The 15,225-nt window shown below is 39.6% G+C and overlaps 1 protein-coding gene across 1 annotated transcript in view; it reads right to left on the minus strand.

The window, feature by feature from the left end:
* LOC114146765 (copine-9-like) overlaps positions 1–15,225 on the minus strand; it is an 88,202-nt gene that overhangs the window by 11,347 nt on the left and 61,630 nt on the right. Inside the window, exons 15-18 of the mRNA XM_028021142.1 lie at positions 13,946–14,127; positions 12,478–12,605; positions 4,506–4,608; positions 2,755–2,812 (exon numbers count right to left, since the gene is read on the minus strand). Coding sequence (XP_027876943.1) covers positions 2,755–2,812; positions 4,506–4,608; positions 12,478–12,605; positions 13,946–14,127 — 471 coding nt within the window. The remainder of the gene's footprint in view (positions 1–2,754; positions 2,813–4,505; positions 4,609–12,477; positions 12,606–13,945; positions 14,128–15,225) is intronic.

Genomic DNA, 15,225 nt, shown 5'->3' on the forward strand with positions numbered 1-15,225 from the left:
ACCTCTGTATTCAGATAATCACTTTTTAATAATCGTAAAAAAACCAAAACAAAAAAAAAACAAAAAAACATGAAGTTTGAAAACATAATATTGTAACAAACTGAATGTTCTGTTCCTTGTCTGGGAAACGTAAGTGTATTTTTTGGTGTTGAATTCTGACACACTAGTCGAGTTATCACTGGGTTGTGTTGACGAGTCTGTGTGTAGCTTAGCTGACACAGAGAGTGAGAAAAAAGAAGTATATATACACTGCTCAAAAAAATAAAGGGAACACTTAAACAGGTGTTTAACACTTAAAGTGTTCCCTTTATTTTTTTGAGCAGTATATTTTTGGTTAAGCCTATAGTTTGGCATGAACAGCTGGAGAAAATTTGTTCTCGCACATGAAGAGTTAAATCTAAATGATAGTTTGCACTATAAAGGCAGTGAGTAACCTAAAAGTGTGGTACTGCCATAAAAAGATAGTGATGCACAATGTGAAGCTGCATTAGTAAGAACTCCTACAGAGTCAGAAAACATTCCAAGGAAACACTATTGCATGAAGTCATGTTCAGAAATAATTTGAAAAAAAAAAGAGCCACAAAGACTGTAAGGTACTATTGACATCATGACCTTCAACACACCTTGGTGCTTTCACAACCCTCCTGCCACTTGATTACTTAAACAAGTGGGAAATAATAGGCCATACGACACCGTGATGAAGTGTGAAGTTGCTACACCCTCCTGATCTGAAACAGATTGTGCACACTCTCACTCCAGCCGTCCCCTCTGAGAAATAATTCATTGATCTAAAGGCTGTGTGGAGGCCACACACTTGACTTCATGGACCTTCCACAGCGTTTCTTCCAGGACGGGGAGCGGAGCATTAATGAACATAAAGAAGTCATTATGTCACAGCTGCTCTGGCAGCTTTCCCGTTTGAGCCCCTCAGAGTCAAGCCAAAGTCAAGGTCACCGTTAAATGATTTTTTTTCTGCTCTTAAGCATCACTTCTGTGCTCCTTAGACTGAGTGATGCTGGAATGTAAAAGCCTGATCTTTTCTAGCGGGTGTCTTTTTTTTCAGGGCTTACTTTTTATTTCACCGATTCATCTGTAGGACACACTGTTGATGTATTTACTTTCAATAGTACAATTCCCTCTTACTTTTTGTTGTCAATGTATTTCCGTAGAACTATGTAGACTAGAACATTTTTAAATCAAGCTAATGGCAGAATGTGTAACTAATTAATCACATTTCAAAAACAGTGAATCGATAAAAAAGCAACATTTTCAAATCAAAAACCTTATTTCTGCTAAATTATTAAACTAATAGACATGTGAGATTTACAGTTTTGAATCTGTTATTGAGATTAATTAATAATCAGATTGATAAAAGCTCATTTTATGTACCTTCTTTGAGTTGTATAACATTCCTTCTGCTGTACAAATATCTTCTAATTTGTGTTGGTCACATAAAATCCCAATGAAATGCATCAAGATTTGTGATTATAATGTCTCGATATGTGGAAGATGTTCGGGGATATGAATGCTTTTGTAAATTATTGTGTTTATTAACTGTGGCAACTGACTGAACAGCTCCAATTATTTTAATTAAGACTGTTTCTGAACTGCTTCATTGTGATTTTTTTTAAGGAAGGACACCAAAGCAGGAAGAGCAGGACAACCATGAGAAACAAAGGCTTGACTGAGGAATTGTTAAAGCGATTTGTCAGTTTTAACATGACTCTGTATGTCAGTTTTTACTTGCTCAACTTCTGCCTTCGAGACGCAGCTCCTCCTGGAAGCTACAGTTTTCAAGCTATTGAGCTTCCGCCTCACAGAGCAGTCCTCCCCATGACTCCTCCACTCAGCTCCTTTAAACTAGCCAGCAGCAATTAGCAAACAGCTGGTGGAACTGCGCATGCTGAGCTCAAAGGCGGAGCTAGGTCCACTCAGGCATTTTGCAAAGGTGAATGGTTGCCATGGAGATGAAAGGATTTCTCAAATATCAAGGCAACACTCCAGGTATGTTTTTGATGAGGGAATAACATTATACCATGATGTAAAACTCAAAAATATAGATTATACATAATACTGCCCTTTTAATCAAATAACCTCCAGCTGATAAACATATTATTGAAAGGTTAATAGAAGAGCCATGTTGTTATGACTTCCTGAAGGTGGAGTTTCAGAAAGAGCAGGAGTTTTTAAAGAGACAGAGACCCAATTTCAAAGCGTGAAATTATGTAGTCAAATTTATTTTTAGTCATATTTGACATATATATAATTTTTTAACAACTGAATGTAACATAATTACGTGACTGTGCTATGAAATGGCACTAAACCTGCTCCTTTAATAGGTGCTAAGCTTCACACACCTGAGGAACTTACCTCCAAAAATGTAGTGTCCAGGTGTAATAGTCCAAAAGAAATCCTCAGAGATGTACTGAAGGCTCCCAGATATTAATATTATTATGCTTTGGACCCTCTCTATAGGGAAGTCCCAGAGTCAAGGGGAAAATAATAAACTATTTTCTAGAGCTCTTTTCTTTTGTTGACATGTAGGCACCAATAGTCTTCACACTAGCTTACTAAAGAGAGGATTTTTAAGCCAATCTTTTGGCTGGCAGAAAACCCCATATTCTACTCAGATTTGTTTCAAATGCATAAAATGTGTTTATGTGTAAAATGTTAAGTAGCAGATGATACAAACTGCTACAGCCGTTTTATCTCCTCTGTCATGTTTACTCATAATAAAAAAACTATTCTGCTCACCGTCAAACTCAGCAGGGCCGACACCAACAATGATTATGGACAGAGGAAGTAATGCTGCCTGTTAAAAAGACACAAATATTAAAGATTGTTTACATTTTAAATTCAGCAGATGTTTGGAGATGTTGAGTTTGATCAACTTTATAATTTGAGTTTATTAAGCCGACTGGTCGTTAGGCTTGTCAATGTAACCAATACATCAATATAATTGATACTAGAAAAATTTGTTATTCAAAGACACTGTTTTGGGTCAAAATCGATACCATCTGGATGCCATTGATTTGATGTGAAAAGCAGAGGCTGATGAGTTCCTTTCACTTATTGGCTCAACAATGTTTTTACCCCCAAAAGATCAGTGTAAAGTCTACAGCCGAAAGCCCCGATCTATCTGCTACACTGATGATGATAAAAGTCACATAAGAACTTTAAAGTCATCCACCAAGAAAGAAACCCACCTAAGACTCATTGTTGAGAACAATTCCTTTTGTTTTAGCCTCGATACTGCCTTCCTACTGCTCTGTGTAGATTTTCTGCACTGTTTTAGAATCGTGGTCTGCCTATGGTAGTAGGGTGGCGATGGCAGTGGAAGAAGTGAAACACTCCAAACACTGAGCAATTAAAATGGGCACAAAAGGAATGTTTAAAAGATTTTATTGGTGGCAAAGACGTTGTGGCCCTACTTCCCACTTACAGCACACACAATTTCCAGTAAGCTTTATAATGTAGTTGCAATGGTACATACGTCACTGCTAAACGTTAGCAAATGGGTAAAATCAGATCCAATCATTTCAAATTTCATCATAGCCTACGCCTCCATCAAGCAATCGTTTCTCAATAGCCGAGGATCCAGACCTTCTGAAGAAATTAAAACATCTGGCTTTACCAGGCTACTTCTGTCCTATTCTCTCAACATTTCCAAATAGCGACTGCCTCACCCTCTGACAACTAACTCAATCTTCTCCAATCAAACCAGATGAGTAGTAACGGCTAAAAGTGATCGAGTGTTTGCATTTTTGATCAAGGAAACTTAGAAACTTGATCTAAGTTTCAAGAATTCCCATTGAGGCTATCGCCCTACAACCAACAAGCACATCTTTTGTGTTGACATGTAAATTCCTGTGAACACAAACTGTAACTAGTTTTGATGAAAACTCTGAAAGCAAGAAAAAAACAGAAAACACCCCAGATAAAAACATGTCATGTTTTTCCGATTTAGTCCCAATTATTGGGAGCTAACTGGGTTGATTCTTAACTAAATTGTGGGAAAGGCGTGTTTGCACTCTGAGGAACAGCCCTTCAGGTAAACGTCCTGGAATTTTCAGACATAAGCTGAAGGATGTAGGATGTATTGCAGCTTCACTTTGGGGAAGGCTTTTAAACTGATGCAACACCCTGAAAAATGCTTATAGCCAAGGTTCAATGAGATGTCAACACTATTTTTAATGTTTTACGGCTGGGACATTTTCAGGGTTAAAGCAATTATCTCGAAATATTTTCCTGGCAGGCAGCAGGTTTTTATCCAAACCAAATAAATAAAAAAACTATTGTCAGAAAATACCCTGCCTCATTTTCTAGCAGCACAAAAAACACAATGAAGGGACACAACAATATACATAAATATTATTGCTAACTGAGATGGCAGGACTGTAACCCATCAGGTTCTAGCTGTGTTTTCTTTTGTTTCTTTGCTTCTTCTTCCATGTGTTGTACATGTGTTGTGTGTGTTGTGTGTATATGTGTGTTAGTTCACTCACGTTGACCACTGCCTCTTTGGTCTGGACCATGTCAGATATCACTCCATCTGTGATCATCAGCAGGACAAAGTACTGAGAGCCATCTGTAATCTCTGCTGCACAGCTGGGGACACACACACACACACACCCACACGCAAACACACACACACACACATACACACGGTTTAAAGCTCACATTCTGATGAGGCACATAAACTCAAAGAGCACCTGCACCCTCTGGAAGAGGAAAGAGGTTGAATCAAGTTCTGAAAATCTAACATAGTGTATATGTAGGGCAATGTTGGGTTATGACAATATATAATGTTATTTAAAAAATGTACAAAGCTTGGACACCGTTCAAGTAAATGCAGTCAGCAAAATAAAAAGGTCTGGCTGGCATGACTGTATTAGTTATTTATAGCAATGCAACAAAAAACAAACTATTATGTTTCTTTGATTTGTACGAGCAAACATTTCTACTTCCTTGACCTGAGGTAAAAATTTTCAACAGAATTTTGGCTCATTTATAAGTAAGTTCTAATTATTGGTCACTCATCTGGAGCATCATAGATAACCCTCGTCTCGTAACCCTAACCACGGTTGTTACATGGTTCTACTAAACAATAAAGTTGTCATTAACTTACTTAAAATATTTGTTCTATCCAATGTGTTGCAATATGATTTTTACAAAATATTTAAATGCTGTTTTATACCACCATCAGTTTTCATCAAACCTCTGATGCTAACTGGCACTTCAAGGCTTTGATTGGTGTTTATGAAGTGTGCTTATGATGGTAGATTCTGTTTCAGTCAGGACTTATAAACACTATCAGGCTTATAACAAAATAACAATCAATCTTTATAAATTCAGCTTAAAACAGCAGCTATAAAATCAGCTCTGTGGAACATAGCTGTGTGTCTGTTAATGTTTTTTATGTGCATTTTGAAATATCGCTGGAAACGGCAGAAGTTGAAGTAGCTTCTTCAATCGTGCACTAAAGTTTACATTTGCTTGAGTTTACATTTTTGTGTTTCCAAAAGAGAGTTTTGGAACATAATTGCTGAATAAGTCCTGACGTAGCGAATGCTCCGGTTTACTGGTGGATCTGTGCCTTACCAGAGACACGAAACTCTGAGAAATTACAAAGTCCAAACCTCCAGGGCGGAGGGCAGAACTTTGTGAATTTAATTACTAATTCATTTCTTTTTATGAAAATATTTACTCAGCTTCAGTTTTTGTTACTAAACTTTCTTTTCATAAGAAACTTCAGTGTTTTCTCTTGTTTTACACAGATTAGGTTCAATAAAACAAAACTAACTCCAAAGTCTTGAAGACGGTGTTTAAAACATTTTATATGGTTGCTGGTTTTCATGAGACTCATACATTTTAACTGGTTTGGTCTCAGTAAACTTGCCTCCAGCCAATAAAGATCATTTCCCAGTGTTATAGTTGGTGCTTTCTTGCAAAAAAAAAAAAAAAGAAGAGCAAGAACTGATACCACTCAAGCTCTGTCCAAGATTAGGAATGGCTGGATGGTAAAAACAACAACATATTTTTCACATTAAAACAAGGAATAAACAAGCATTATGGTTAAACACCTAGCTCTCTGCATTCCTGACAATTTAGTGCCGACACAAAAAATGACTCAGATACTCCTTGATGTTATTGGCTGAACAAAAAGAATTACTGCATTGTGTTGTTTTTCTTCCTCAAATGAAAGCATCCGGAAGCTCCTCAGCCTCATTTAAATTCAGCAAAAGCTGGTTAAACAAAGAGACAACGCTGTTTTTATCAAGGGACTGGACACATTTCGATGCCGAAGGTAAGCCACAAACAAACACTTGTAGACAACAGAGAAAGAAAATAGGGCATCCATGAAATAAATACTTCCAGCTGGAGAAACGGTCCTATTCAAACGTCAGCGGCTATTGTCTGCTCCCCCAGTGCAGGACTGAACTAATGCTCCACTAGAAAGGACGACAGTTTTTCTCTTCACAGTTTCCATTATGAATTTTAATGGGATATTCAATAAGTTTCCAGGAAAGCAGATTGTATTCCATTTTTACAATCCACTCAGAAAAATGCCTATTGTAATCCAAGCATTCGATTTGAATTCCCTTTTTTAGATGTTCTTGGTTAATTCTGATGTTTCCAGACGTTAATGATATTCATGTGAAATACATGACAGTAAATGAGTTCAGTTTCAACATGGACAGTTCTCCTACCAGAACATGGACAAAAGAGAAGGCAGCCTAATAATTCAAACCACTCACTTAACAAAATATTAAAACAACACCCTGCTTTAGTTTCACTGAACTGCTCTTTTAATTAAAAACTGCAGGAAGAGGTTTACAGCAGAAATTATAAACAGTTTCTATTCATGTTTTTTTCTTTTTTTCTGAACTGAAAGACCATTGACAATTTGATAAAGACAGACGATGCAGACGATGGGGAGGTGGGGGACATGGAGTCTGAGTGGACCGTGTTCCGTGCCTCCATTGTCGAGGCGGCCAATCGGAGCTGTGGCCGCAAGGTTGTCGGTGCCTGTCGCGGCGGCAACCCTCGAACCCGTTGGTGGACACCTTCGGTGAGGGATGCCGTCAGGCTGAAGAAGGAGTCCTATCGGGCCTTTTTGGCCTGTGGGACTCCGGAAGCAGCTGATGGGTACCGGCGGGCGAAGCGGCATGCGGCTCGGGCGGTTGCTGAGGCAAAAACTCGGGCGTGGGAGGAGTTTGGAGAGGCCATGGAGAAAGACTTCCGCACGGCTTCGAGGCGATTCTGGTCCGCCATCCGGCGTCTCAGGGGGGGGAAGCAGTGCAGCACAAACACTGTTTATAGTGGGGATGGTGTGCTGCTGACCTCTACTCGGGACGTTGTGGGTCGGTGGGCAGAGTACTTCGAAGACCTCCTCAATCCCACCAACATGCCTTCCACTGAGGAAGCGGAGCCTGGGGACTCTGGGTTGGGCTCTCCAATCTCTGGGGGCGAGGTTGCCGAGGTGGTTAAAAAGCTCCTCGGTGGCAAGGCCCCGGGGGTGGATGAGATCCGCCCGGAGTTCCTTAAGGCTCTGGATGTTGTAGGGTTGTGTTGGTTGACGCGACTCTGCAATATCGCATGGACATCGGGGGCAGTTCCCCTGGATTGGCAGACTGGGGTGGTGGTCCCCCTGTTCAAAAAGGGGGACCGGAGGGTGTGCTCCAATTATAGAGGGGTCACACTCTTAAGCCTCCCTGGCAAGGTCTATTCAGGGGTCCTGGAGAGGAGGGTCCATCGGATAGTCGAACCTCGGATTCAGGAAGAGCAGTGTGGTTTTCGTCCTGGTCGTGGAACACTGGACCAGCTCTACACCCTCGGCAGGGTCCTGGAGGGTGCATGGGAGTTCGCCCAACCAGTCTACATGTGTTTTGTGGACTTGGAGAAGGCGTTCGACCGTGTCCCTCGGGGAGCCCTGTGGGGGGTTCTCCGGGAGTATGGGGTACCGGGCCCTTTGATACGGGCTGTCAGGTCCCTGTATGACCGGTGTCAGAGTCTGGTCCGCATTGCCGGCAGTAAGTCGGGCTCGTTTCCGGTGGGAGTTGGACTCCGCCAGGGCTGCCCTTTGTCACCGATTCTGTTCATCACTTTTATGGACAGAATTTCTAGGCGCAGCCAAGGTGTTGAGGGGATCCGATTTGGTGGCCTTAGGATCTCATCCCTGCTTTTCGCAGACGATGTGGTCCTTTTGGCTTCATCGGATCGTGATCTGCAGCTCTCGCTGGAGCGGTTCGCAGCCGAGTGTGAAGCGGCCGGGATGGGGATAAGTGCCTCCAAATCCGAGGCCATGGTCTTGAGCCGGAAAAGGGTAGAGTGCCTTCTCCGGGTCAGGGGGGGTGTCCTGCCCCAAGTGGAGGAGTTTAAGTATTTCGGGATCTTGTTCACGAATGGGGGAGGAAGGGAGCGGGAGGTCGACAGGCGGATTGGCGCAGCGTCTGCTGTCAAGCGGGCGCTGTACCGGTCCGTCGTGGTGAAGAGAGAGCTGAGCCAAAAAACGAAGCTCTCGATTTACCGGTCGATCTACGTTCCCACCCTCATCTATGGTCATGAGCTTTGGGTCATGACCGAAAGAACGAGATCGCGGATACAAGCGGCCGAAATGGGTTTTCTCCGTAGGGTGGCTGGGCTCTCCCTTAGAGATAGGGTGAGAAGCTCAGTCATCCGGGAGGGACTCAGAGTAGAGCCACTGCTCCTTCACATCGAGAGGAGCCAGTTGAGGTGGCTTGGGCATCTGGTCAGGATGCCTCCTGGACGCCTCCCTGGTGAGGTGTTCCGGGCACGTCCCACCGGGAGGAGGCCCCGGGGAAGACCCAGGACACGCTGGAGGGACTATGTCTCTCGGCTGGCCTGGGAACGCCTCGGGATTCCCCCGGAAGAGCTGGAAGAAGTGGCCGGGGAGAGGGAAGTCTGGGCCTCCCTTCTGAAGCTGCTACCCCCGCGACCCGACCTCGGATAAGCGGAGGAAGATGGATGGATGGATGGATGGATGGACAGACGATGCTCAATAGAGCGTGTTCATTTGCTAAATGATGTTCCCGTTTAGAATCGTATAATGAAGAAGCAGGTCATGCTTCCGCCAAAAAAAACCTTTTGAATGACAAGTCAGTGAAATGTGAGTCTGAGTGACTTTTCCGTCAAAGCCTCCTCCACCTCACATCACTTAAAAAGGATTTTTTGTTGGAGGATCAGTTCTGTATCAGAGGTGAACAATTAGGGCCTCCAAGGTAGAGAATAATAATCATTTAATGGGCTTTTCCATTGACAGCGTAATGTGTCCTCTGATTTTTGTAGCTTAAGGCAGAAATTGGTCGATTAAAGAATCGTTTTGATGCCTTGAAAGAGATTTTTAGCTTCATTGTTAGAATAGAAAAATTAGTCAGAGAATCTCTGCATAATCTTGACGAACACAAAAAGCACGTCTTTTCTTGATGAACACAGTTCTTTCTGCAAAAGAACTTTTCTCACACATTTTAATTGAGAACAAAATAAGCAACATTTTTAATAAAAAAAAAACCTTTTTACTGCTAAAGTTTTGAATGAATAAACATATAAATGAGCGCAACAAAAAGCTATTTATTGTTTTTAATATGCTTTCCAACCATCAGACTGGTTCAAAGTGTTATTCCACACATTCAGGTTTCCAGGACCTCCGGATTATTTATGTGACGTCTTTGAAAATGTGGAGTGTGGACTCTGACATTAGCGTTGGCACTTCTGTGCTGCTGCTACATGTTTAGCATTGACATGCTATTTTAGGCTTGAGTAGCTTCTCTGATAGGCTAACTCCTTTTAGCGCACAACAATAATCTCTTCCAGCGTCCCATCAGATTGTTTGTTGAAGCTAAATGAAGCCTCAGTGGTCTGAGAGAAGCAGCTTCACTGTCCTTTACTGCTTTACGTGGATGTCGTTCATGTGTCAGATTTACTGACGTACCAGAAATGTGTGAGCACAAAGGTTCCGGCTGGAATCTTTTGTATGTAAAAAAAAAAAGAACACGATTAACTGCATTAAAATTTTCAGTGTGTTTAAATCTCCACACAGACTTATTCAGTCAATTACTCCTGACATTATAGCTCATGCTAAGCATATATAGCATAAGCTAATTTTTCAAACAGAAAAGCAATTCTTACTATTACTGCGTCAAAAATATTCCAAGATTATGACTTACAGTGAGTACTATGGCCAATGTAGATAAAAGCAGACAAAGATGTACAAATTCCACCAAATATTTCACATCACTACAAGTAATAACTTGAATATGCTCTGATGTCAAAATGTTGTAAATTTGCAAGAATTATTTATTTATTCCTATCATTCATTAAAGTCATACATTTATGCCATTAAAGCTAAGACATTTTCTGGTGTTATATGAAGTGATAAATCTCTAAAAAGTATAGACCATAAAGATTATAATGTCAGACACTTATCACAATAAGTTCTCTAAGGTTAAAGTGGTTGTTGGATAAATTGTATTTTTAGTAATTATCAAATATTCGTTGTATCATGTAGCCTTGTAGTTACATTTAGATAATGTTTACTTATATGCTCTTATTCTTTTACGCTTAGTATAAGTAATGTTTCTGTGTGTTAAATAACTTTGATTCCTTCCTAAAGGAATCCCTGGGAAATAGAGGTGTTAGTTGTTCCCAGCTGAGTTTTACAACCCTGGAGGAAACTCTGCTTTGTTCTTTGTGCTACAAAGCCGTTGCTTTGAAGCTATACAACGTGTCCCATTCGACGCCGTGCTTGGAGGCTTTGAAGCTATACAACGTGTCCTATTCGACGCCGTGCCTGGAGCAAGAAGGATTTAGATTGTAGATAACATGTGTTTAGTTAGTGATTGTGCTTTGGCACTGCAACTAAAATGCTTTGACCCCACCCCCTAGAGTTGCAGCGCCCCGTGTGGCAGGTTTCCTAAAATCAATAAAACAGAGGAGCGGGAGATGTGTTTTTCAGAGCGGTAGGAGATTTGTAACTGAAAGCACATCTCTGTCCGTTCTCCTCGCGAGAAACAAAGAATCTAACTCTCTTGTCTTTCCTATGTTTGTTTAAATTGTCTCTAATAGGTATTTAGACCTGACAGTGGTAAATTCTCTCAAAGTGTAAGTGGGACATCCAGGCTCTTTATGTCAGAACAATGTCTCCTGTGGCTCTCAAAATTGAACAACACTCTGTTAAAGAATATGGTTTGTGTAAAAAAAAGATGAATTATGAATTATTTGAAAACGTTTACATATATATTATGACATATTGTATATCCTCCAGAAATCCAACAGGCCAAATACAAAAATGGTAAACCGTGTGTAGGATGATACTTGTTTCAGCAGTCTTTTCTGTCTGACAACCACTTACCACGTCATGTATTGTAAAAGTCTATTACACTTCAACTACCAGTCCACAAAAAAGCTCCAAACTGAAGGATTGTGGGACATAAACATGGCGTTTGCTCCAAGAATCTAGATTAGGAGACAAGCACGACAGTGTCTGAAGGGAAATCCAAGATAAGTTTGAGGGATAATGAAAAGATCTCCACTCCCCAAACAGAAGAGGAGGATGCTGTAAACAAATTTTAATGCGGGAAAAGCCTGCACCAGCAAAAAACTAACAGAAAAAAAAACTTGCATTAGTCACAGGATTTACTGGAAACAGTGGAGAATTTACTTCAATCCATTTTGGTCTGCGTCTCATGTGATTAGAAGAGACAATAACAAAAACAACGTTTAGCATGCTGCACTGCCTGGTATGGGGAGTCAAATTAGACATCATTTCAACAAAAACTTTACAGGCTATAGAATTCACTGATGTCTTTAAACAGAAGCAAAACCTAATAAATTGTGTTGTTTGTTGCATCTTTAGTTTATTTTGGGAAACCGACAGTGATGATATGTTCTGGTAACATGTCTGTCATCCAACTTTAAGGTGATTTTACCAACAATGTTGAACTTCTGCTAAACATGGATATCAATGGAATAAAGTGCAAATTAATTATGAAAAATTTATAAATGAGCACAAAAGGTAAAACCAAACACAAATGTCTTACACCACTTCACTCCTTAAATTTAAAAAAAGTCCTAGTGTTTGGGGATGTGGGATTTTTTACTGATACATTTTGAAGCTATAATCTTTTTAGCTCACAGTCATGATAAAAAGAAAGTACACCCCCTTTCTGTGGTAGGTGTATAACTGCTGAATGATCTGTCCTAAACAGTTTTGAAATTCATTTTAAAAAGTCTACTATTTTGTTAAACAAGAACAGACCAAGAGAGAGAAATTTGTGAAAAAATAAATGCACTTCTCAATCCTTTAAGTTTCAGATATTAAAATAAGAATCAAACAGTCACAGCCCTCCCCAAGCTATTCTGATCTTTGACTTGATATCTAGCCATAAGCTAGAAGTGGTGGGATTCGTCTTAAATGAATGTGTATCAGAGTAAAATGTTGGATTCCTTTGAGCTTACTTTGCTACTTTGTTGATAACTGGTGCGAAGTTGGTGGGTCCATACAGCTGCACTGTCCTCAGGCTCTGGAAGTAGGCCTCCAGAACTCCCTCTATGCCCACACAGTTTGGCTGATCGCTGTCGCCATTCTGCAACACGGAGAAGAACAATATGGAGACACAGGCACACACATAGGAAGGAAACTATGCTAATGGAAACAGGGTAATTGTGTATAGATACGATGCAATTAATTGATACTGTCAAAACTATGACTACTAGATAAAGTTCAACAGTATCACATTTCATAAATCAGGAAAAAAGTTTTAATTAAAAAAATAGCTAGGGAGAGGGACAAAGGTCAGCCATGCTAGCTTGACTTTGACAATTTAATACGAAAATGTACTACAGAATTTGGTGTATTTTTGTTCAGTTAAAAAGAAAAAAACATAGATGACCCATAAACCAACTCTGACAAATCACCAGGAGAGACGGTGGTTAAATGATCTAATCAACCACCATCACTTATCCCATCCATTTTCTTACACCCTTAGCAGCAGGAAAAATAAATCCTCTTAGGAACACAGTTTTTCATGCTTCTGTAAGAAATTGAAAGTCATACTAACAGGTGAATTGTCATGTACGGAAGACCAATCCTGCTATTATTAGGCAATTCAGAAATAAATAGATAAAAGTTTAATAAGTTAATTACTCAACACAAAAATAGTTCAACAAATTACTTAATGTACCATCAAATGCAACAAGATAAAAAAACGGATCAAAATCTCAGACTTAAAAAAATACTTTTTAATTAATTTGTGTCTTTTTATCTATTATAATTTATCCCTGTATAATTTTTCTAACTTTGTTTTGAATATCTTTTTCTTTTTTCTTTTATATTAGAGAGAGGACAATTTGTTATTATAAATTAATTAATTAAACATCCTGGGCTTCCCATGAGCAATTTAGCTTCTGAATGTTTTCCTACATAGCAAGAAATGTGTACACTACTGTCTCTGGCTGTTAAAAAAACAGGTATTTTAATGTAAAAGTTTGTGGTGAAGAGTAAATCTGTTTCTAATTATTTCCATCATAACATGCGACAACATATTCATCTATAATACAATAAAAAAAACTACTGAATTTGAAGGATTCCTTTACAATTCTGTGTTCATTTGCCTAATAATCTTTGCCTGTACAATAAAACGTTTGTAGTCATCAAGAGTTAGCTTGTATCTAACGATACACATCCCTTAGTTTTACTTTAGCATAGCATCCAGCAATGTTTGACAGTCTGCCTTCATCCCCTCAGGAGGGAGCCAGGAGGAAGTAGAGGGGTTGCCGGGAGATTCCCGCTGGCAGGCAGATGAGCTATCGTCTCAACTCGTGTGCCCAGCTGTTGTTGTAGCCACACGTCTTGGCCCAAGCCGACTGCACGGACGTGCTCAGCAAGTGTGAATTTATATATTTTGTGTGTGTGTCCCCGTCTTACCAGTGGGAAGGCGTGGGAGATTTTGCCATCAGGGGGCAGCTTAGCTCCAAAACCGTAGGCAGGAAAGAGCTTGTCACTGTCGTAGTCCTGGATAATCTCCCCCACTGCTTTCAGGGCCATGGCATATGCATTCATCTGGTAGGGACTCATATAGTGGAGGGAGGTGGGCTGGGATGGGTTACCTTAGAAGACACACACACCCCAAAGACAACGCAATAGGCATGACCAAAGGAAATATCTCCATGCTGTAACAGAGGGTTTGCCCCTACGTCACACTGCATGTTTGACCAGCAATAGATCTAAGTGGATTTTCGCATAAATTAGGATAACAACTTTTCATGTTCTTAATGTCATGAGCAGAATCGTGAAATGATTTTAAATTTACAGCAAAGGCTGGAAATTGGTGTGTTTTGATTTTTCATTTAATCTTGCTTGCTTTTGTTTTTGTGCGGTTATCATCATGGTGTGAGTGTGCCTTCCCAAACAACAAGGGCTTAAAAAACATCTTAAAGGTAAAGCATAAGTGGTTGATTATGGAATAATGATAATTCGCTAAAACACGGTTCCAGAGAAATGGCCTTAGAGAGCGATGTACATATTGTAATAAAATAGGGTTAAATTAGCTAAATGACCAATCTGGTCAAATTGCAAAAAACAAGAAATTGTAATATTCCATCTATTAAATAAGATTGATGGGGTTCGTTGGTCAGATAAAAAGTACAGTTTTGAAATTACAACCTTTAAGCAGGAATTACACAAGCTTTTCATTAAGCCCAAATTTCTGTATTAAAAGTGTTTTTTTTATTGGTCTGATGCCATATTTTTCAAAGGAGTTTTACAACCATACTAAGAAAAAATTAAGAATTAAGTTATTATGAAGATGAACTTGTGCAGGAAGAAAGTCATAATATCAAGACAATAAAGTCATAATGTTGCAAGAATACTCGACTTTATATGAGAATGAAGTTGAAATAATACAAGAATAAAGTTGTAGGACTGGAAGAATAAAGTCATAATATTGTGAAAATGCAGGCATAATTATACGAGAATAAACTCAACCAAAAATAAAGTTGTAACATTTAGAGACTGAAGTCAATAATACGAGAATGAAGTCATAATATTCCAACTCTCTCCTTTTATTATTTTCTTTATTCTTGTATATGTTTAAATTCATATTATTATGAGTTTATTCTTGTAATTGTACTTTTTTTATTTTCTTAGCAGAGCTCTAATTCTCTGTCATAATATAACCTCATGAATCTTAAATGTCACGTTTTCAT

The sequence above is a fragment of the Xiphophorus couchianus genome, chromosome 1, assembly GCF_001444195.1.
Source record: "Xiphophorus couchianus chromosome 1, X_couchianus-1.0, whole genome shotgun sequence".
Classification (NCBI taxonomy): Eukaryota; Metazoa; Chordata; class Actinopteri; order Cyprinodontiformes; family Poeciliidae; genus Xiphophorus; species Xiphophorus couchianus.